Source organism: Triturus cristatus, chromosome 3_2, assembly GCF_964204655.1.
Source record: "Triturus cristatus chromosome 3_2, aTriCri1.1, whole genome shotgun sequence".
Taxonomy (NCBI): Eukaryota; Metazoa; Chordata; class Amphibia; order Caudata; family Salamandridae; genus Triturus; species Triturus cristatus.
The window spans coordinates 1169706919-1169732511 of NC_140584.1; the positions used below are offsets into that span (position 1 = coordinate 1169706919).

Sequence of the window (25593 nt, forward strand, 5' to 3'; positions counted from 1 at the left end):
TGGTTGCGCGCTAGGCTCCTCCTCCGTGTTTTGTGGTGTTGTGCGAGTCGAATTGACCCTCCTTGTGCTGTTTTACAGTGTTCTGGTTCAGTACGAGTCGTTTTCGCGTATGTAAGGTGCGTCCATAGCTATGCTGTTGTACAGTGATCACATATGCAATGGTGTTGTACGATTCGTACATACGCGATGCTGGGGTACGGTGTTGGGGTACGGTGCATCCAAGTACGGGGCTGGGGTGGGGGTACGGGGTGTACATACGCGGGTGCTGGGGTGGGGGTACAGTGCTTACATACGGGTGTGCTGGCGTACGGTGCGTACATGCGCGGGGGCTGGGGTGGGGGGGGGTACGGCGCGTACATATGCGGGTGCTGGGGTGGGGGGTACGGGGCGTACATATGCGGGTGCTGGGGTGGGGGTACGATGCTTACATACGTGTGTGCTGGAGTATGGTGCGTACATGCGCGGGTGCTGGGGTGGGGGAGTACGGCGCATACATACGCGGGTGCTGGGGTACGGCACGTACATACACAGGTGCTGGGGTGGGGGGGTGCGGTGTGGACATGCGCGGGTGGGGTGGGGGGGCCGTACGACAAGTGTACCCGGGGTAGGGGTCGTACAAAGTTCGCTCCATACGGGACGTTTTCCATACTCTTGTGTATTGGGGACGCCGGTACGGATCGGACTTGTGCGCTCGGACTTCAGTTTTACGACTCGTACGTAAATCAGTCCGGGTACGTCTCGTAGACTTTACCCGATGCAATTCGTATGTATTTTTACGGTACGAATCGTACTTTGCAGTTTGTACGGGACTTGTACGACTCGTACGTAAAAAAATACGGATACGAGTCGTACGGGAAATAATTTTACCCGATCGGAATCGGCACCTAAGCGTCCGCAGGTACCGCGGCAAAACCGGCGGTCAGATTAGGATCAACCACCAGAAAAATCCGACTGCGGTGGAATGATGCCACAAAAGACCGCCGGTAGCAGGCAGAGCAGGTAAAAATCCGTCTGTGGCGGTCGGATTCGTGGCAGAAAAACCCAAACCCGTCGCAAGGCCAGCAGAGTGACCGCACGCACAATTAGGATACCATTGAGGTGAAAGCGGAACGATCGCCAACAGTGATGAATGGGAGAGCAGGGCTGTTGCATACCCACCTCCTCAGCCGCTCCGCAACTATTATGGCGGTCGGAAAAAAAAATAACACAACAAGGCCACCAAGTGTACACATCAAACTAGCTCAGCCCCCAAATACACCTAACACACCCGAAGGACACACCCCCATGACAACTAAAAAAATACAAATCCCAGGACAACCCACACAACACACCTGACAGCAATACACCATTTTGACACACCCACATAGCTGAGTATAAAACCAGCCCCTTCCCTGACCTGAATCCCTTGCAAGACCCCAGCCCTGAAGGAACCAAACCCTACAGCACAAAGGAAAGGCAAACCACCACACATCTCACCAGCACAACAACACACACACACACACACACACACACACCACTTACATCACCCCCAACACCCTCACACCTGCACCTCAAACCATTTGCACATCACACACCATGGCACAAAAGAAAATGCCCAAATTCACTGACAATGAGTTGTCAGTCATGGCAGATGAGATAATCAGAGTAGAACCACAATTGTTTTGTAACCTGGTCCAACAGACAACATTAGCCACCAGAGCACAAATGTGGGGAAGGATAGTCAACAAGGCAATGCAGTAGGGACCACCCCGTGCACCAAGAAGGAGATCATGAAGCGGTGGCATGAACTCAAGAGGCAGGTGAAACAGAAGAATAACAAGAACCGTCAGCTGGCTCAGATGACTGGCGGTGGCCCTCCCATTCCACCAAGAGATGGGTAGCGATCAGGTCCTCCACAAATAGGTCCGCTGCCGCTTCCTCCCGTCCCTCGGGCACCCCGATGATGCGGATGTTATTCCTCCGGGCCCGACTCTCGGATTCCTCCAGGCGCCGATCCATAAGCGCGCTCGCCTGACCAAGCCGGCGCACCTCTGTTTGTAGTGCCGCCACCTCAGTCGTGAGGCCCGATGCGGTGTGGGCCAAAGAATCCACTCGGTCGTTGGTCTTAGAAAGATCGGCCCTCACCAGGCCAACATCCACGAGGACCGAGTCGATCTTCTGTGCCAGTGTGTCGAACCGCTGGCCCACCGAGGCCTTCATCTCGGCAATGGCGCCCATGACATCCCGTAGAGTCAGATCCATCGGCAGGTCCGGGGCATCAGGAGGGCCCTCAGGGGACTTGTGCGGTCCGCCGGGAGATCCCTTCTGGAGGGTATAGCGGTCCATACTGTTGACTTGATGGACGGTGCCACGCCGGGTCGACTTGGTCTTTGCCCGGTCGCCATCTTGTTTCGTGGCCATGGCCACCAGTCTCCCAGTCGCACCAGCCACGTCGTAAAGGGCTAACAATCAGGGCCACGAGCTCCGGGGGGGCCACCTCAGGCCGGCGGGGCAGGTCACAGCCGGCGGGCAGGCAGGGTCCCCCAGCGAGGCCACACTAACACCAAGAGCCCCGCGACCCAGCCCTGCAAAGACGACAAGGGGGGTGCGAAAGCGAAAGCGAAAGTATGGGGTACGCGACTCTCCAGGCCCGGCCCGCCGCTGTTGTTCACTTTGTCGCTGGGTCACCCCTCAGCGCAAATCCGGGGTCTGGCGAGGAGAAGGCCGCAAACTTCAATCGGTGCTCACTCCGGTGTCCGAGGTCCGATTTGAAAACGGGAAACGGGTGCCACCTCAGCTCAGGCTCATCAACACCGTCCCCTCATCCGAGACAGGATAAATTCAGGATAGTCGTAGGAGGTTGCGGAGGTCCCCGGGAGCCTCGCACCTACGCGGCCATCTTGGTTGCGCGCTAGGCTCCTCCTCCGTGTTTTGTGGTGTTGTGCGAGTCGAATTGACCCTCCTTGTGCTGTTTTACAGTGTTCTGGTTCAGTACGAGTCGTTTTCGCGTATGTAAGGTGCGTCCATAGCTATGCTGTTGTACAGTGATCACATATGCAATGGTGTTGTACGATTCGTACATACGCGATGCTGGGGTACGGTGTTGGGGTACGGTGCATCCAAGTACGGGGCTGGGGTGGGGGTACGGGGTGTACATACGCGGGTGCTGGGGTGGGGGTACAGTGCTTACATACGGGTGTGCTGGCGTACGGTGCGTACATGCGCGGGGGCTGGGGTGGGGGGGGGTACGGCGCGTACATATGCGGGTGCTGGGGTGGGGGGTACGGGGCGTACATATGCGGGTGCTGGGGTGGGGGTACGATGCTTACATACGTGTGTGCTGGAGTATGGTGCGTACATGCGCGGGTGCTGGGGTGGGGGAGTACGGCGCATACATACGCGGGTGCTGGGGTACGGCACGTACATACACAGGTGCTGGGGTGGGGGGGTGCGGTGTGGACATGCGCGGGTGGGGTGGGGGGGCCGTACGACAAGTGTACCCGGGGTAGGGGTCGTACAAAGTTCGCTCCATACGGGACGTTTTCCATACTCTTGTGTATTGGGGACGCCGGTACGGATCGGACTTGTGCGCTCGGACTTCAGTTTTACGACTCGTACGTAAATCAGTCCGGGTACGTCTCGTAGACTTTACCCGATGCAATTCGTATGTATTTTTACGGTACGAATCGTACTTTGCAGTTTGTACGGGACTTGTACGACTCGTACGTAAAAAAATACGGATACGAGTCGTACGGGAAATAATTTTACCCGATCGGAATCGGCACCTAAGCGTCCGCAGGTACCGCGGCAAAACCGGCGGTCAGATTAGGATCAACCACCAGAAAAATCCGACTGCGGTGGAATGATGCCACAAAAGACCGCCGGTAGCAGGCAGAGCAGGTAAAAATCCGTCTGTGGCGGTCGGATTCGTGGCAGAAAAACCCAAACCCGTCGCAAGGCCAGCAGAGTGACCGCACGCACAATTAGGATACCATTGAGGTGAAAGCGGAACGATCGCCAACAGTGATGAATGGGAGAGCAGGGCTGTTGCATACCCACCTCCTCAGCCGCTCCGCAACTATTATGGCGGTCGGAAAAAAAAATAACACAACAAGGCCACCAAGTGTACACATCAAACTAGCTCAGCCCCCAAATACACCTAACACACCCGAAGGACACACCCCCATGACAACTAAAAAAATACAAATCCCAGGACAACCCACACAACACACCTGACAGCAATACACCATTTTGACACACCCACATAGCTGAGTATAAAACCAGCCCCTTCCCTGACCTGAATCCCTTGCAAGACCCCAGCCCTGAAGGAACCAAACCCTACAGCACAAAGGAAAGGCAAACCACCACACATCTCACCAGCACAACAACACACACACACACACACACACACACACCACTTACATCACCCCCAACACCCTCACACCTGCACCTCAAACCATTTGCACATCACACACCATGGCACAAAAGAAAATGCCCAAATTCACTGACAATGAGTTGTCAGTCATGGCAGATGAGATAATCAGAGTAGAACCACAATTGTTTTGTAACCTGGTCCAACAGACAACATTAGCCACCAGAGCACAAATGTGGGGAAGGATAGTCAACAAGGCAATGCAGTAGGGACCACCCCGTGCACCAAGAAGGAGATCATGAAGCGGTGGCATGAACTCAAGAGGCAGGTGAAACAGAAGAATAACAAGAACCGTCAGCTGGCTCAGATGACTGGCGGTGGCCCTCCCATTCCACCAAGAACATTCACTGTATGGGAGAAGAAGGTGCTTGCCATACTGCATCCAGAGGGTCTCACAGGAATAGCCGGGGGAGGGGAGCCTGGTAAGTACAAACAAATGTCTACCACCACACTGCTATGTACTGTCTAGCACAACTACAAAGCTACACCTCCTAGGCCCAAATGCATTCATGTGCACCACACACTCTCCAACATATGTCTCACAGATCCAACATTCACTCACTCTGATCCACCACAAAGGTAGCTAGCAACATTCCCTGGGTTGCATGTGTACAGGCAGCCAGCACTACAACTCTCACCAGCCCCCCTGTCCCACAGCTCTGCGGGATGGAACACTCCCCACACCCAAGAGAATTATGTAACCATAACTCCCTCCCTCTGCTCCACAGGAAGTCAGCCATCTCAACAGGAGGGGTATCTGTGGATAGGCAGCCAGCACTACAACTCCCACCAGCCCCACTTGTCCCAAAGCTGAGCAAGATGAAGTACTCCCCCCACCCACAAGCATGTGTCAGACATTGAATCTCACTCATCAAAGTTACAGGTAGGTAGCCATCTTAACAGGGAGGAGTGTGTGTTGGTGGGAGGCCAGCACTACAACTCCCACCAGGCCCCCTTGTCCCAAAGCTGAGCAAGATGGAGTACTACCCCCAACCAGAAGCATGTGGCTGCCATTGTACATCCCCAAACAAACTTATAAGGTAGGTAGCCATATTTTGCTCTCTTGTCTCACCCCTGAGCAGGATGGAATACTCCCCCACTCAAGAGCCATGTGTAACTGAAGTGACCTGGTTCCATAGGTTGATGTGACACAGCAGACGTAGCCAGGATAGATCTTAAGCGTATTTATTAAGTTAATTAAGTCCATAGAATAGCCCCACCAGGAGCAGCCTGCTAGCTGCTCAGTCCATCCTCTCAACTGTCTCACACCACACCAACCTCCAACATTCCAGTCACGTCAACATTCCACATGGAACTCTCACACTGGCTGAGCAGCTAGTTACAAGATACAGGAGAACAGTAATAACCTTACATGAAGATACTACAATATCTCCCTTCTTTACAATTGAAAATACACCAAACAATACTAAAAGTTCAAAGCAACTATACACAAAATATAAACAAAAGATAAATAGTCCAAAACCCAAGGGTAAGATGAATAAACTATTCCACGAAAGGGACCCAGACTATAAACGGCAGAAAAAGAATAAGAAAAAGGATGAAAAGATAAGTATAAACTATCACCATCCTCCTCTTATAATAAGACAGAAAAGAAAACATTAAACTCACTCACTAACACCAACCTCCTCTTTTAATAAAACACGAAAAGAACGATAAAATCCCAAACAGAAATTGAGTAGACACCACAAAAGATACTTATATAAAAACGCAGAGAATCACAATAGAAAACAACTACAATTACTCCAGAAATTGAAGAAACATACAGGAAGAATGACTCCCAAAACAAATATACAATGGGTGGACCTCACCCATCACTAAAACGTAGGTGGGACTAACACCCCCTAAACTCTGAGTATATGGGTCTAACACCCAGATGTACAAAAAACAGAAATCGGACTAAGACCCAACCCAAACGTGACCAAGGTGGGACTCACACCCCCTTTAAATTTAGTAAAAAAGACAAATACCCATTACTATTAACATAGGTAGGACTCTCACCCCCTAAAACAGAGTAAAAGGGACTGACACCCATTACAATGACCTAGGTGGGACTAACACCCCCTAAACACTAAGAATATGGGACTAACACCCATTAACAATTTAATAGGTGGGACTAACACCCCCTAAACACAAAGAATATGGGACTAACACCCATTACTGATAACATAGGTGGGACTCTCACCCCCTATAAACTGTGTAAATGGGAAAACACCCCATAACCCCAAACAGCGAGAGGGTTAACTAAAAAATGTAGAGACCAATAACGTGGATATGGGGCTGACACCCATACCAACCTTGACAAAGGAATAACCCCAAAACAAATATATATATATATATGGGACTAAGACCCACTCCCATCCCTTAAGCAGGGAAACCATATCTGAAACAACACAACATTTAAGTCATAAAAAATACACAACACTTTTTTTTTTTAAAAGAACAACCACACACTGAAATATGTTCTGTACGTATAACATTTCCAAAAATAATGTCACTGGTGTGCCTGTCACTGCAATGAAGAGGGACAGATGATCCTAGGACGCAAACAGTCCTATGCAAAGACAAAGCAGGTCCAGAAAACTTTGAATCCAAAATAAAGTTCCTTGCTACAGATACGATGCGCTCAGAAAACCGGAGAACACTGGGACTTGAAAGAAAAGAAGTTGTAGTCAGCAGATATAATTCTCACTGAAGACATTTTTTCAAAATACGGTGTCTAAAAAACGAACCCAAAGCGAAAACATTGCGACTGTAGATGCACCTACTTGAGAGACAGTACAGCGAAATTCTTTTGGAGGGCAAAGCAACCAACTTGTTGAGACTGTAGAGGTGCGTGATTGGAAGTACAACAAATCCATGTTGATTGAGGAGAAACTAACATCGCGACACTGCTGAAGAGATTCAACTCGCGATCAACTTTATTGAAGTGAAACAAAGTGGTTGGCAGGAACACACGCACTACGGACGTTAACAGGCAATATTGTATGCCTGCAGCTTCCAACTCCAAAATGGTGGCACGCACAGAAGGCGCACGCCGGGTGGCTCCAGGCATGCTCCTGCTGCAAAGCGTCAGGAGGCAGCATTGGGGTCGGCCTGGCAACGAAAACATCATGAAAGATTCCACAGCTGCTCCACGCAACACCATCGACAAGGTAAAGTGCGCGAGCAGCAATTTGATTTCAAATTGCAGCGTAACAGTTTTTTAACAGATTCACTGTGGGGAAGACAAATTATGCTTTATAACAAATTTTAAACAGTATGTTCTCACTCCGATCGCCCTCTCCAGAGGCAGGCAAGGAGACCAAGTCTTTTTTAAGTAGGAAACAGCCGTCTCTCCTTAGATTTGCCAACAAGTAAAACAACCTTGCATACCTTGAGTAAAACAAAAACAGCGCTGACATGGAATCACATTGATTGGAAAACACCTTCCAAATTCACGCAGAGATGAGTCTAGGTAGTCACTGTTAACTTTACTTCGTGATGCGCTAAAGAAGCTTCTTGTAGGCTGCCTTGATAACACATTTCCAGTGGATGAAAGTAGATGAACCATCGTGTAGATGCTAAAGAGTGCCCACTGACATTGAGCTAGCACCTCGGCTCTAAAATAGACATCCAGAGATTGACAACTTGGGGGAGGTTCCTCATTTCTTTTTTTATTTAAACTGCTGCACAATAACACGTAGTATCAAGAGATGTACTGACTTTGGCTGAAATTACAAATATCGCCAGACACCTCTTCCGGTGACAGCTCCCAAACGCTCACCTCACGACCGTCAAGTGGCCCAACACAGAGAGACTGCAGGTACTTCTCCTACACGACTGTCAGATGGGCCAGCAGCCTTCAAAAAACACCAAACTTGGTCGCGATGACATCCACAAAAAGGCTCTGGGACACAACACCTTGAAGTAGACACAGGACTGAGGCAAACCTCTGTTCTGCACTAGGGAACAACTTGCAGCTCCACTCCTCACTCCACCTGGCACACAGAGGTTTGGGCGACCGGTGTTGTGGTCACTGGTGGGGCTCACGTTGCCAGGTAGAATCGCCAAAAGAGGAGTTTCTTTTCTTTAAGTCAAATTTCTTCAAGTCACACCAGTTTAGTTACACACCAGTCTGTTCAGGTTACACGCACGGTTTCTTTAGTCCAACTCGTCGCCAATTGAAGTGACCTGGTTCCATAGGTTGATGTGACACAGCAGAAGTAGCCAGGATAGATCTTAAGCGTATTTATTAAGTTAATTAAGTCCATAGAATAGCCCCACCAGGAGCAGCCTGCTAGCTGCTCAGCCCATCCTCTCAACTGTCTTACACCACACCAACCTCCAACATTCCAGTCATGTCAACAATCCACATGGAACTCTCACACTGGCTGAGCAGCTAGTTACAAGATACAGGAGAACAGTAATAACCTTACATGAAGATACTACAGTAACCCATTCCCTCCCTCTGCTCAACTTTACAGGGAGGGAACCATCTTAACAGGGAGGGGGGTTGTTGGTTATGAAGCCAGCACTACAACTCCCACCAGGCACCCTTGTACTAAAGCTGAGCAAGAAGGAACACTCCACCACACACTCAGAAAGATGTGTCAAAAAATCCCCCCAAATGTACCACAGAACAGGTAAGTAGACAGTGCATACACCCCGCCTTTTCTCTCTAAAAGCATGGAGCCATATGACCACACCAGCCCTCACATCCCACCAAACTTGGCATAGATCCAATTGCGACTTCCAGTGTGCAGACAGCTAAGCGTAAGTAACTGTCACAGAAACCAAAGTGTGACTCACCAAATCACATGTCTAAGAAATTCAGGGCACAATCATGCACAGCACTGAATGCTATCAGTAAGTGCCAAGGGGGCAGAGCATTAAGGCCCATATGAAAACAAAACAAGCATGGTCTGTAGTAAAAAGAAAGCAAAGCACATGACATGACAAAGGTATGCATGAGATCACAATGTCTAGTTCATGCTCAGATGTAAAGTCTTCCAAGCAGAGTAATCAACAAAGATGCTTCACATAAAGTTGTTGTGCTGCTAGTCGTTAGATGACAACATGTCCTTGTAATCACAAAATCTGCACGTGGTGCATAGTATCCATTGACATGTCACACCATGGACAAGTAATGTATGTACCTCCACATCATGTCATGATGCACAGTACTGTGCAGACATACACTGTGATATCAATGTAAACTGTGTAGTGTATAACCAGTAAATAAATTACATCTAACACCAAGCTAGAGGGGTGCACTCCAATGACAATTTCCCCTCTGTTCAACAGGTGACCAAGAACTGACAGCAGAAGATGATCACACCAACCTGCAGAGCCAGTCTCCACCCCCGGAACATGGACTCTCTGATGCTGACTCCCTAGATTGCTTGGATGCGGAGCCAGAAGCCAGCCCATCAAGCATGCCAGGGTGCAACAGGTCCCAGGACCCCACTGTCCTCCCCACCACCACCTCAGCAACAACAACTATCCTGACCCCTGCTGTAACGACCTGCGCAGCCTCCACCACCACCACCACCAGTGCTGCCTGCAACACACTCCCTGTCTCAGAGGATGACCACCCCATCCCAAAATCTGAGGAGGGTACGGAGAGTACGCGGGTGCATAGAGTGGTGATGCCACAGGTCCGGGACAGCAGGGCAGGTGGGAGGGCAACTGGGCATCAAACACAACCGGACACTGGGACCGAAGCCCTGGCCAACATCGCCAGAGTCCTTGGGGCCTATGAACGAGCCCAGGGACACATGGGGCAGGCTCTTGAAGATTCCTGTGAGCTCTGCCTGCTGCTGAGGTCCATAGACACCCACATGGGTCAAATCGTGGACCTCTTGGGTCAGCTTGTGGCGGTTCTGAGAGACAGGCCTGTGGCCCAAACAACAGCTCCACCTCTGTCCTGTGGCCCGTAGGATGACAGTTCCACCACCTCTCCTGAGTTCACAGATTGGGGTGAGTCCTCAGACCCCGCTGAGCCCGCAGCAGAGGTCCCCCAGCCAAACGCTCAAGGGGCCGTCCAAAGAAATCCCAGGGAGGATCCCGTGGCAAAGCACCAGCCAAACGCCAGTCCAGGAGCCAGCCATGACGACACCCCTGTTCACCTTGCCATTGACTTTGTTGACTGTCCTTACCCACACTGCCAGGTTAATGGCATACGTCTGTTGGACTGGGTCATCACATCAATGTGGTGACTACTTGATTGTTTCATCTACCATCACTGACAACTCATTGTTTCCCTTTTCACCATTTTGTAAATATTCACTTCCCTGTCACATATTCCCATTGTAAATAAACACTCCTTACACACCTATGTTTTCGTGTCAGCTCCATGTTTATCACAGGATCTACAATGTTAACTCTGTTTACAAGGTACCAGGAGCACTGATTGTCTAGACGCATTGAGAGGCTGAAGGTACCTAGGAAAACACAAGAGAACACTATTCACTTGTCAGGTGATGGCAACACAGCCATTACACGACACTTGTCATCAAGGTACTCAAATCTGCACACATTACAATGAGCAGTACCAACATAGACATCCTGGAGCTGTGCATGACCACCCTGTCGCAGAAACATTAGCAGCCAGCACACTGCCAACAACAGGCAGCAGTCACAAAGCTCACCTAGACCTTTTTACCAACAACAAAATCAACAGACAATGGCACCGTTGTACGTTTTCACTCACCTTCAAGGGAAGTAGCGGTTGATGAGCTGTTGATGCAGGTCGACACTTTCCTCCTCTCCACTATCCTCATCACTGGACATGTGTGGGCTTGCAGGCGGTGGCCGTGGCTGCTCATGATCATCCAGGAGCAGGTGGATCTCCTTGCGCACGGCCAGGCTGTGGAGCATGCAGCATGCAACTACGATCTGACATACCTTTTGGGGAGAGTACATCAGTGCACCTCCGGTCTTGTCCAGGCAGCAAAATCGTGACTTAAGTAGACCAAAAGTACGCTCAACCCCACGGCGGGTCCTGCCATGGGCATCATTGTAGTGGACATCACTCGGGGTCCTGGGATTCCTCGGTGGGCTCAGCAACCAAGGCCGGTGAGTTATGCAGAGTCCCCTAGGTGTGAGATACACAGACCAATTTTGTAGGATAAACAGTAGCTGAGAACAGCATGTCACACATGCAGCACACTACTTCACTCTGCGTACTCACCCACAATCCATGCACGCTTTGGATGCAGATTTGCCATCAGCTGTGGTACGATGCTGTTACGCAGGATGTAGGAGTCATAGGCTGATCCTGGAAATTTTGCACAGACATGGGAGATTATCATATCCGCCCGGAATACCACTTGCACATCAATGGAATGGAAATGCTTCCTGTTCCTGTAGATGTGCTCACATGCCTGTGGTGGAACCAGGCCAACATGTGTGCAGTCAATGGAACCAACAACATTAGGGATGTGGTCAAGGACATAAAAATCACCTTTCACAGTCGCCAATTCATGCCACCTGGGGAAATGGATGTATCTGTCCTTGTAGGTCATCATAGCGGACAGGACATCACATAGCACCATGCTGAACATAGGTTGCAACATCCCACCTGCGGTGGACACCGTGTACTGGAATGATCCCATAGCAAAGAAATGCAGGGCCGCCATCACCTTACACGTTGGTGTCAAAGCAGTTGGATAGGTTCTGCAAGGCCTCAGATGGGGCTCCAAGAGAGCACATAGGCCTTGAAGGGTAGGTTGATCCAGACAGAATTTACGTATGATGTCCTCATCCTCCATGTCTGCCAGCAGTGTGAATGGATGATGCACATTTGGTCGCCTCCTAGGAGAGATGAAAGGGCACATATGTCAATTAAATCCCCCTATGTGATGTGTCTAACATCTTATGTGTTGACTGAGACAGCGCCAACAATGATTGGCAAAAACACGTCAGTTTACATTACAATGAGCAGTACCAACATAGACATCCTGTAGCTGTGCATGACTACCCTGTCCCAGAAACATTAGCAGCCAGCACACAGCCACCAGCAGGCTAATCATTCTATAGTCAGGTTAGATAAATTGTACACATGTCATGTTAGGGTGCACTACCAGCACATAGGGGAATTCTATACACAGGATTAAAGGCAGCCTGGCCAGGGTCCATCATGTCTGTGTGATCTTTCTTGATGTGTGAACAGCAGTGTTGATGTATGGTCATCTTGTGATGGCCTGTCTTCCTAGTCACTTGGGGACATTTGAATGTGTGCACTTGAGTGGTCATGAACTGTGAAGGGGGTAACTTTGTCAGTAGTGTTGATGTGTGTGTGCTCTTGCAATGCCAACTGCAGACATGTATGACCCAGGAGCTGGGTGCCTGTTTGTTTCAATTGTCTGCCATGTGCTTGTGATTGTGTGCACAGGTAGGAGTTGTAGGTTGTGAACTGTGCAGTGTGTTGGTGTGTCCTTGCACTCCTGGTTGACACCTACTTTTTGTTGCTGCCAGTTGTGAGTCTGTAGAGTGTGTGACTGCCAAGTCTGTGTTTTGTTTTGTTGATAAGCCATGTGTCTTGTTACTGTTTGTGCTCACTGTGTAGACCTGCTCAGCCACACTGACAATGTTGGTGAGTTTTGTCATGCATTGCTGTAACTTGAGCCATTTTTGGCTCAGGTATGGTATGTGGGATGTACCATCCCCTATTTGTACTTCTGATGCCTGCCCATTGTGAGTGACTCCTTCAAGTGTTTGTGTACAGTACACTCCTAACCTGTCCACTACTGATGTACAAACCACTTCAATCTCATGTCACCTACCCCTTGGGTGGCCAGTGTGTGAGCCTCCCCACCAATTCTTTGTTACACTAGGCTTTGTGGTGCTGTTCTGTGCACATGACCAATGTGCCACTCAGGAAAGTTTCCCAATTAGTTATGTGTGATTTTCTTGTACTGGTTTGCAGTAATGGTTGCTCATGTGCAGTGCAACTGTTTGGGCAGCACAGTCCTCTGGTCATGTTGTTTTCACCTGGGTGTCTCTGAGTTGTGCATCTGTGGGTGTTGGGTTAGCTGTATTTGTTTTTGCTGAGGTACTGGTACCCTTCCTGAGTGTGATGTTGTCTGTGTGCTGTGCTGATTTGTGTTGTGGTTGTACATGTTGTGGCACTGAGATGTGTGTGCTACTGATTTGGTTGGCGTGCACACACTTCTTGGCCTGCATGCAGCGCTGTGAATGTATTTTGCCTTGTACTTGCCTGATGTGCATCCCCCTGATGTCCAGCTGAGTTTGCAATGTGATGGATTGTCATGTGCATCTGTGTTTTTGTTGTGGATGTTTGCATTGTTTGGCCTGTGGTGACTCTTTCTGCTGAAAGATGCTCTGTGTGTGATGTTCTATTTGCATGACATTGTGTGTCAGTAGTTTGTGCAATGTGATACATTCTGATGTGTGTTGCAAGTGTAGTGTGCATTACTTGTGTGTCTGTCACATGCAGAAAGGTGTGTTCTTGTTTCTGGGCTTGTTTTGAGTGGACACTAGTGCTATGTCCTCCTATCTTTGACCTGTCACTTGTCAGGATTGTGCATGTGTATGCTTGTGGTACACTATGACACCATGTTAACTTGATCGGTGGTGTGGTATCTCTGTGTTAGCTTATTGTCCCATTGATCCCAGTTTGTATTCATGATTGTTTTGAGATGATGCAATTCTTGTTTGTGTTGGGGTATGGTGTCTGTGCATTGGTCCTGAGTGACAATGTTGTGTACTCCTGTTCAGTCTGGGGTCCCATTGCCTTTCCACCGTTTGGCTGGCCATATGTGGGCTTGTTGTACTTCTGTGTATATTGTTTGTGAGGTTTGTGTTTGGCTATTGTTTTTGTGTCAGCATTGGTTCAGTCATCCCTGAGTGTGTGTGTGATGTTTGTGGATGCACCCCAGGGAGTGTGATTGGTTGTTAGTGAACTGACAGGACATCATTTGCACCATTCTGTGTGTTTAACACTGGTGTTGAGTGCTGCAGGTGTGAGTTGGGTAGAGGAGGGGTATGTGTGAAGGATCCAACTTATGTTTGGCAGTCAGGGAGTGTGACAATGAGCCATGTGTGTTGTGCTGATGACATACACATGTCAAGTAAGTTTAGACAGATGTGTGACTGATCACGGTTTGACTTTAGAGACTACCTATCATTCCTGTGCCTACGCATGGCTTGCCTTGATGTATTGTGTTGTTGCACAGAGGTCACTTTGGTTTGATTCCAGTCACTGTGCCACCCATGTCTGATTTGATGGCCTAAGGGTGGTGTGATACGTTCCTTCTCTTGCATGTGATGAACATATGCTTTGGGACTTGCTCCATGGCTTTCCAGCACTGTCCACTTCACTTTTGGCTAGCCCATTTATTGTACTACATTGCTGCTGCCTTGTGGTATGAGTATGTGTCTGGGTGTCAGTTTTGGGTGTTTGTGTGTGACTTGACAGGCAGTGTGGATTGTGTGTGACTTGACAGGCAGTGTGGACAGATCAGTGGTTGTATACAAGCAGTGTGAGTTTTCATTTTGTTATTGGACTCAGTTTGTTTGACATGAGTGGAAGGTAGGTGAGAGGAGGAGGAATGCCCTGCCCCAGAGCTTATGTGCAGTGTGTTCCTCTTCACTCCCACCTTCTAAGACAGGCTCCTTGGTTGTTTGGTGTGTGTGGTGCAGGGTCTGGGTACACCTGGCTGGTTAATTGTACAGGGGGGCACAGGAGGAGCACACAGCATGTCCCCAAATGGCTGTGGGGGCGTAGTGTGTGAAGGGTGGAGGTGGGGCCCTGTGAATCTTTGCGGACTGCCCATACCTAGCGCTGGCCCTGCCTACTACATTGTGTGCAGGTTTTCCTGCGTCTGCACCACTGCGGTGACATGACTGGGACATTGCTGTGATTTCGCGGTTGATGGGTGACCCTGATGCGGAGGGGTGATTTTGTGACAGGTAGGACATGTGTGGGTACACTTGGGGATGTGATCCTGTCCCCACCAGAGTATCTGATGTGGACAGGAACTGTATATCAGCCCAGGAGTTGTGTGTCGTGTTTGTGTGCGGAGTTGTGTGATTGCGTACCTGCGCCTTTGTCCCCGATGGGGCATTATTGGCTGGTAGTGGATCAGGTACAGCAATAGAAAGACTTGTAGAGCTAGATCTATTGTGGTCTGGACTGGGTGGATGGGACCGGGAGTCTGATTTCATGCTCCGCTGTTGTGCTTCCGCCGTCTCCGGTTGGGTGGTTTCTCTGCTGCGGTGTGATGGGCTGTTTGGGGCATCCTGATTTGTACAGCGGACGGGACGTCATTCTGCACGGCGGTGGGTCTCTATTGGCGGACGGGAAATGGGCTATGTTTGCCCATTGTAACATGGCGGACGCAAGGACCGCTGCTGGAGGGCGGAAAATGACATTTTTCGCCAGCTCCACGGAGGTGCCTCCACCCGCCATCTTAATGAGTCCCTAGTTCGGGATATCTTTGTAGTCACTACACTAGGGGGCTCTAGAATTCGTGTTTGGATTCTAAAGAATCTCCCCTCCCCCAGATCACGGAGTAGTGTCCCCCCAGCTCTGTTTTCTCTCTGCTACTGCTTAGCGGTTACATGTGCCCCCGTCTTATATACTAACCTCTGTGCCAACAACAAATACATCTAGATTGTTGGAAAAAAGACTGAGTGACAATAAAACTTAACCGAGTACAGCTAATATTGGATGTATGAAATTTGTTTATGTCCCTAAATGGAACAAAAACAGATATGATTGTGTGTGCCTCTCTTCCATTCAAATGGACCTCTAGTTTAGAATTCTTTCATTACATCACCCTAAAATCCAGGTGATTGTATTTAACTCAAACTTCCTGCTTGCCCCAACATTATGCATCATGCAACTCTCCATGGCTCACTAAATTCTCCCTATGTGACAAAACTCCCTTTGAACAGCTAAGATAATGCCTAGTGATGGAGGACCTAAACCATGGCAATGTGATTACACAGGCCTCCCAAAGCCTGTGACTGCATGACTACAAAGATGCCAATGTTTGCCTGAACCTTTGAATGTCTGACCACACCCTCTCCGCATGGGAAGCCCTCAAGTGGATCACAGTGGATGCTAAGGTGAAATGTTAGATGCATGTTATTGTGTCATTGAGATCTACTGGCACAAGCACATAACACTGTTGCAACTCTGCTGCAAACTCTGCCGCAACACCCCATCAATAAGCAAAAAGAGAGTCCCCACTCTGCTCCAGGAAGCTCATTAAATCTTAGCTTTTCAAGAATCACTTGCCTGAAATCCCCTTCCCAGAATAGGCTGGTGGAGAATGTTGGCGAGTGGTTTGCTCCCAAACCACTCTACTGTGCAGGCTCAATGCTTGCCCTTTTGACTGCTTTAGTTTTCTCTTCCTGTATATCACAGTGACCTGAGTTATGGTAAGATGGCAGCCAATACTTAACAAAAAGGCACCGAATTCAACACAAACATTTTTTTTCTTAAGAAACATAATACAAAATATTTACCAGGTAAAGCAGGTAGTTTGAGGAATAATTAGAGAAAACAAGTGCAATGATGCTGGCTTTTATTCATAGGAGTATCTATGTTAATATTCATTTAAGGGTTGAGTAGCCAGTTCAGGCGAAATGTCTGAAATGTATGACTTCCTTTGGGAATTCGGAAGACCTAGGGCTTTTTCCAAGTGAACATTTGCCGGAGGGATATGTGCTAGTCTCCATGAGCGGGAAACTTTCATACACCAAAAATAGTAGCTACCCGAGAACAAAGCTTCAGTCCTTCTACAACGCACTATCTAGAAGCAGAGACTGCCTTTATTTGTTATTTTCTCAATTTTTTCTGATCTACATATGAACAATAAATGTATATGGTGCAGCAAAGCTCTTTTGATGGTGTAGTGCAAAACAATAGTTTATCAATACTAGAATTATGTAAAATATTAATGATAGAGTGCATAATTTGATCATATTAGACCCATATTTATAGAACCAGAAAGGCCTTGCACACATAAGGGGAGAGGAGTTGGCGTAAGGGCTAGGGCGGTGGGCCTCAAATCTGGGGAACTGGGTTCGAGTCTCGGCAAGGACCACACACACAACCACACACACAACCACAACCACACACACAACCACACATACAACCACACACACAACCACACACACACAACCACACACACACAACCACACAACCACACACACACAACCACATACACAACACACACATCCCCACACACACAACCACACACACACAACGACACACACACAACGACACACACACACACACACAACCACACACAACCACACACACAACACACAACCACACACAACCACACATCCACACACACACCCACAACCACACACACAACCACAACCACACACACAACCACACACACAACCACACACACGCAACCACACATAACCACAACCACACACACACAACCACACACACAACCACACAAACAACCACGCACACAACCACAACTACACACAAAACCACATACACACACACAACCACACGCACACAACCACACACAACCACACACACAACCACACACACAACCACACACAACCACACACACACCCACACACACAACCACACACACAACCAAACACACAACCACACACAACCACACACACAACCACACACACACACACAACCCCACACACAACCACACACAACCACACACACAACCATACACACACAACCACACACACACAACCACAACCACCCACACACCCACACACACACACAGCCACACACAACCACACACACAACCACACACACACACATACAAACACACACACAACCACACACAACCACAACCACACACAACTACACATACAACCACACACACAACCAAACACACAACCACACACACAACCACACACATACATACACACACACAACCACACACACACACCACACACACACACACCCACCCACACAACCACACAACCACACACAACCACACAACCACACACACCACACACACACACACACAACCACACACAAACAGCCACACACACGCAACCACACACGCACAACCACAGACACACACAACCACACATCCACACACACACCCACACACAACCATACACACAACCACACACACACAACCACACACACACAACCACACACACACAACCACACATACCTACACACGCACAACCACACACACACACACAACCACACACACAACCACACCAAGCATTGGCATAGCCAATTGGTCTTGCCTTTGGGACCTTATAAGTGTTTAGCCATGCAACAGTTGATGTTGTTGCACCAAGGATATTGTGCTGCATAACTAAATACTTAGAAGGTCCCAAAAGCGAGACCTATTGGCTATGCCAATGCTTGTTTAGGATTCGTGCCCTGCTTGAACCTGGTTCCCAGCTTCAAAGTCGACAGCTCTGGACCTAACGCCACATCTGCCTAATTCTCGTGTTCAGTCCCTTCCTCCTTATCTTCATCTTGCCAATCATGTATTTTTTCACATCTCGTAAGCACTTTAATCCGCGCGTCGCTCATTATTTCCCATCGAGTATCTTATTTCCAAAGCCTCGCTGTAAAACCCTCAGATTTGCTGGCAGCAGCTGGTGGTGAAACAAAGTCCCTCGTACCTGCCGGTGCCACCGACAGCCCCCAGTCGCTGCGGGCGGAGTTTGGCCGCCGTGTTGCAGGAGGCAGTGCCGATTCCAGACGCGGTAAACAGAGAGCAAAGCCTGAGCGGTGCCCGCCCTGGCACTGCCCCTGCACGAGCGCATCCATGGCCGCCCTGCGCACCCACCGCCTCCTCTCGAGCCCCCGCACCTTGCTGCTGCCCACGGTCTGCCGCTGCCCACGGAGGGCTAAAGCCACCCCTGCGGGGGCCACTGTCCCTGCAGGGGGGCATGGGCTGAAGAGCTACGAGGACCTCCCGGGCCCCTCCTTCCTGCAGAACCTCTACTGGCTCTACGTCAAAGGCTACCTCCTGCGCACCCACGAACTACAGGTCAGTTCCGGGTCACCGGTGCATCCTATGTTGACGTCTTGACGTCTGTCATTGTTAGGTACACATTTTTTTAAAAGTCTGGTGGGTGTAGAGACAGATTTAGCTGTATAACCAAGACACCTGTTTTCTTAAATAAAAAAAAATCTAAAATATTATATGAACACACACATATATATATATATATATATATATATATATATATATATATATATATATATATATATATATATACTTTCAGCAAGCCCTGTTCCTCTATTGGTGTATACAGCTGTCATTCACATTTCCCCTCCACCACTCACTACTGTATGGGTCAGTGGGCCAGTCCACTTCATATATTTGCTGCTCTTATTGTGTGTGACACTTAAGTATCGAAGAAAGCGATGGATAGAACAATTGAATTAATCTCAGCCGCTGGCAATTGCTCGGGTATTATCCCAACCCATTATTCTTTTGGTCACCATACCGCCTCAGTTTGGACTCAGCCATATACAAATCAGTCTTGACACTGCTCCAATGGGAACAGTCCAGCCCGAACTGCCAGTCAGGTGGTCCGTGAACCGGAACACAAGCATCCTGGGACCGGTTTTGCCCTTGTTTGGGCTCTTCGACCAGGTATAGCTTGGTTTCTGTGACACTGAGTGCATGGGACCCACGTCTGGGCATACCCATCCCACTTAGACCAACACACTAAAGTATACAAAAAAGTGATGGATGGAATGCTTGAATTAATCTCAGCCACCGGTAATTGCTCATGGCCTCAACTCAGGCCGTTGCTATTTTGTACACCATGCCACCTCAGTTTTGACCCAGCCTTGTGGCTGGGTCAACACTGAGGTGCATCGTAGGTGGAAAGAAAGATGGGTTGAGCTGCGGCCTGAGCGATTGCCAGTGGCTGAGATAATTCAAGCATTCCATCCATCGCCGTGTTCTTTTTGCACATATTGTGAGTGACAGCTCTTTGTCTTTGCACGATGTGGTCATCCCACACAACAAATATTTCAAGTCAGGGCGTGTGTGGCAATCAAGACAGCTTTAATTGTCTTGCCACATGTTTTGCACACTATAATGTGCATCATTCAAAAATAGCGGGACTTTGGGTCAGCCTTAAGTGTCGAGCGCCTCTGACAGTATGCCTACAGCACTGTCGATCTGTGTCACTGATCACAAGTGAGGGCATGTAGCTTGCGCTCCTCCTCAGCCTGTAAAGGACTGGATGCATTCCACCAAGCTGAAGAGTCCTTTTCCAAGCCAATCGGGTCCATAAACAATCTTACAGGGGTTTAATATCATACTGATTGCTAAAAAGTAGTAGCAACTCATTACCAAACAGGGAAGGGTCTCTAAGGGACCTCTTCCCTTTTGTGAAAGGAAAGGTAAAAAAAAAAGTTTGGAGCAAGTTGTGGTGCATGTGACCCCTGTCTGCTATTACAAAAAGCTTCCAAGACTTTAAAAACTTTAAGCACACCACGTTTTTCGTTAAGGAAACCGAGCAGCATTTTTAAAAAAAGTTTTCTTTATTTAGAAACGATCACTGACAGGGTGGTCTGCTGACCCCAGCAGGACAACATCCCTGTGAGGGCAACGAATCGGAGTGGGTCGCAGTTTGTGACCTGCCTCATTAATATGCATGAGGTGTTTTTTTTAAGAACTGACCTATTAGTACTTGGTTCGGAAAAATCTTTCCTGATCGCAGTTACTAGCCACAAATTGCGACCAGTATTTTGTGAGCAGTAAATAGTTCATAGGGCGCTTAGATGCCACTGCCCTCAAAACTCCTCTTCCTGTCCTTGCTGTAGCACTGCCGCAGCGCCGAGATACCCCTCTGGGGGTGATTCAGGCGCTCTATAAGACACGAAAATAAATCAAATAAATACCCAAAGTCCAAGCAAATATGAGGCCCTCGAGTGCACTGAGCCGTGAGTCACCTGGCCCCAAGGTGTGTCCCCGCTGGCTTTAAGGCTCTACGGTGCCTTTTGAACTTGTCACTGAGATCTGTCTCAGGCTGTGCACCTCCCCGGAAGCCTGCACTTTCAGTCCCTTCATAACTACTGACACGTGACCAGGAAACTGCATGCAGAAGGCAGCTTTAACACTTTATGGCCATTTATGCAAGACAAAACCCCCACCCTGGTTAATGGTTAAACTGGAATCTGCAGTGTTACCCCCCCCCCCCCAAGTGACCCTGGTTCAACTTCGACAAAAGGAGTGCTCAGAAAGTTAATCTGTTGCTCCTAGCTTGCTTTCAGAAAGGGGTCACAAATAAGTGTAGCTTGAGGTGCTCGCAGAAAGTCTTCTTTGACACGTGTTTAGTGTTCAGTATATGTGTGAAGGCGCCAGCGGGGGAGTTATGGTTATTTTAGGGGGCTCACATGCTTACACGTAAGTTCACCGAAAAGAGGCTGTACTCAGTTCAACATGATCAGGATGTCAGTGAACCTGATTCCAAAACTTTCACAAACGTTTAGGCGCCGGTATCAATGATATATTTACATATTTTTATTTTTTAGCTTAGCGTTTTATGAATCGATGATATGTTAACTGTGATGTATATTGAGTTGTAATTGCATAAAGTGCTTTCTGGCACTGCCCCTGATTAGGGGGTGAAGCCCTTCATGGTGTGTAGCATGCGCTGCGGAACCCAAGGTTAGTGGTTCATAACATGTTTTTGGTGAGTGAGTTTACTCTGCTTTCCTGGAAGAAACCCTTTCATGCATTACTCCAGTTCGTTTGGGGTGGAATCAAAGGGAGTCAACGGTCAGCGCAAGCGGGGTTGGGGTAAATTAGTTCGTGTGATTACCTTGAATAGGTACGGTCAAGGAAGTTTACGAGATTGTTAGATCGCAGGCAAGAGATTACCAGTTTGAGAGAAGAAAGAGGCGATAGATAGACTTTGCTCGCGGAGGATGACACAGGAAGCTTGTTGGAGGTCACGAGTCCTCAGTAGCTAAAACCAAAGAAAATATTTTTCCATTTGATATCATAGTGCTTTACACAACCCCAATAAGAAAGAAAGGAAGACAGACAGACAGACAGACAGACAGACAGAGTCAGGATTAGCCACATCTCAACTATTCTTCTAAATTCCAGACGGTTGTCAGTGGCTTTTATGTTTTTTCTGGGATGGAATTCCAATAATCTGTCAGTCTGTTGACAAATGTGTGCATAGGAAGCTGGCTCTGTATATATTCTATACCAAAATGAGGTGTATAATGTGCACAGAATCCAGTGGAACCCCAAAGGTAGGCAGAGGTAAAAGGAGATAGCACCTTACTCTATATTTGTGGTAGTGTGGGCGAGCAGTGAGGCTTTATCAGAGGGTACTGTGAACCATTTGTTGTACACACTCAATCAGCAAATGATGTCACACACGCAAAGACTGAACTCAGACCAATTTGTTTGTATAAAAAAGAGTACTTAGTTATATTTATTTTTTAGAACCAAGCAAGCCTGTTACAGCTAAGGTAAATGGTACTTTTCAAGGCAGGTTGAACAATACAAGCAAGCTGAATGAAAATGTCTTTGTTACAGGTTTGTACAGCTTTCCATTACAGTGGAAATTACTGTTAGATTACTTTTGATGACTTTACGGATTACTTTATGGATTACTTTTTCTACTCAGTGTCATATGCCTAGCTATCACACTTGGACATTTCCTAGAGAAAAGATAAGTAAAGCAGTTTTTGGTTATTTGCAGTTTTTCAACTTCTCATACAAAAACCAACTCCACACAATTTTCAAGGAAAAAGTCAACGTATTCCTATGGAGAAAATATGGTTATCGGTTAATGTTAATGTTAATAAAAATTTATAGAGCACACGTACGCCGGGTGGCTTCATCGCGCTAAGGCTCGAAAAGCTGTCAGAGAAGACATAAGACTAACCGTGTGCAAATAGCCACGTTTTCAGGGATTTCCTGAATTGCAAAAGGTCTGTACAAGACCGTATTTATAGTGGGAAGGAATTCCACAATTTAGGAGCAAGGGAAGCAAATCTGCGGCCTCGTTGACGTGCCCGTTTGAAACCCGGGATAGAAAGGAGTGAGAGATGGGCAGACCTTAAGTTGCGCGTGGGGGTGTGCCTGAGTATCAAGCTATTAACGAACTCAGGACTGATGCCATGCAAGGATTTAAAAATAATGCACCACGTTTTAAAGGCACAGCGCTGAGAAATGGGGAGCCAATGTAATTTCCTCAACAGGGGGGAAGCTGAATGCCATTTAGGTTGTCGGTAGACCAGTCAGGCTGCATGGTTCTGGACCATCTGTAAACGTTTAAGCAGGTAATGTGGCATGCCTAAATACACAGAGTTGGAATAGTCCAGGTGAGATAGAACCGTGGATATCATGACCTGAGTCAAGGCATCATGAGTGAGGAAACAATGTATTTTCCTGATTTTGCGCATTTGAAAAAAGCACTTGGACACAACCGCTCCAACCTGAGTTTTCAGGGAGAGATCGCTGTCCAGAGAGACTCCTAAGGTTTTGGCTGAGGCGGAAGGGAGGGGTGGAGAGCCAAGCTCAGGAGGCCAATAGTGGGGACCCCAGTACTTGTGGCTATCCCCGGTAAGAACTATCTCTGTCTTACCAGGGTTTAATTTGAGATGGTTAAGATCCATCCAACTTTGGATGTGTAACATGGTGGACTGGAAGTCAATAACAGAGTTGTGTGCGCTGTCAACCTTGAGAATAAGCTGTAGATCATCTGCATAGTTGAAGACCAGCACGTTTCTGTCTTTAAGAGACTGGATCAGGGGTGCCATATAGAGATTGAACAGATGAGGGGAGAGGGCCGAACCCTGTGGGACCCCACAGGTGGTATTGCGTGGAGGCGCTACAAACTGTCCCTGACGAACAGCCTGAGAGCGGTCCTCCAGGACGGAGGTGAGCCAGCAAGCCGCTGTCCCTTGAACGCCAGCCTGTCTGACACGGTCGGCCAAAATGATATGGTCGACCGTGTCAAAGGCTGCGGAGAGATCTAACAGGGCCAGGACCCGGGAGTAACTTCTATCAGCGTTTTCCCGTAGGGTATCCATTACCACTAGGATCACGGAATTTGGTAGAATGGGCTGGCCGAAAACCAGCCTGATGAGGGTCCAAGTATTTCGATGCCTCTAGAAAATTGGAGAGGCATTTAGCTACGTGGCCCTCTAGAACCTTAGCCAAGAAAGGTAGCAAAGAGATCGGGCGATAGTTGGATAGGAGCGCAGGGTCCGCTCCAGATTTTTTCAAGAGAGGTACTACTACTGCTTTTTTAAAAGCTCGGGGTCTATGCCAGATGAAATAGATTCATTCAGTAATGCAAGTGCAGGACCGGAATGAGTTGCAAGCCAGTCTTTCAGTATATGGGGGGGGGGCAGCAGTCAGACGGGGCGCCTGATTTGATTTTTACTAGCAGATCTTGAAAAATCTCATTACTGATGATGGGGAAGCAACTAAGAGTCCTATTGTTTCGATGTGCCACACAGGCGTCAGGTAAGGAGAGGCGGTTAGGGATGCTGGCCTTTATAGTAATAATTTTATCAATGAAGTAATCATTTAGCGAATTACATAATGCTTGGGAGGGAATGGCCTTCAAAAGAATTCGCTCAGGATTAGATAGTTCGTCAATTATGGTAAACATTTCTTTAGAATTCTTATTAGAATTGAGAATGCGATTGGAAAAATGGGCAGCTTTGGCGATGAGGATGCTTTTCTTGTAGTCTTTCTGAGCAGAAGTATATAATAGTTTTTTTTCAGGGGAATACTTCAAACGCCACTGCCTTTCTAATTGGCGTAAGGCCAATTTCTGGGCCTTGAGGTCATTGGAAAACCATCTTTGTGCATCCGCGCTACGTGCTAATTTAACTTTTTTTAATGGTGCATGCTTATTACTAGCGTCAAGTAACCATTTGGATACATTCATTTCCATGGTATTAACATCATTACCAGGGGGTGGGACTGTATTTAATAGTGTGTCAAGAAAGTCCTCTTTATTGATGGAATTCCATCTCCTGGCAGGGCCTCCTTCGGTCACATTAATATTCCTAATAGATAGTCATGCAGCGTGAATTTAAGAAGATGGTGGTCGGACCAAATACAGGGCCTAACTATAGGAGAGGAGGTAGACAGATCATTCGTCCAGATCTGGTCAAGTATCCGGCCCTTCAGGTGGGTAGGGGAAAGAACTTGCTGAGTAAAGTTTAGGTTTCTAAGTAGATCAGACAT

The 25593-nt window shown here is 48.1% G+C and overlaps 1 protein-coding gene across 1 annotated transcript in view; it reads left to right on the plus strand.

Annotated features, from left to right (window-relative positions):
* Positions 1-18999: 18999 nt before the first annotated feature.
* The window catches only part of LOC146859373 (sterol 26-hydroxylase, mitochondrial-like), a 251638-nt gene continuing 245044 nt past the window's right edge, over positions 19000-25593 (plus strand). Inside the window, exon 1 of the mRNA XM_085650053.1 lies at positions 19000-19392. Coding sequence (XP_085506179.1) covers positions 19168-19392 — 225 coding nt within the window. The 5' untranslated portion in view covers positions 19000-19167. The remainder of the gene's footprint in view (positions 19393-25593) is intronic.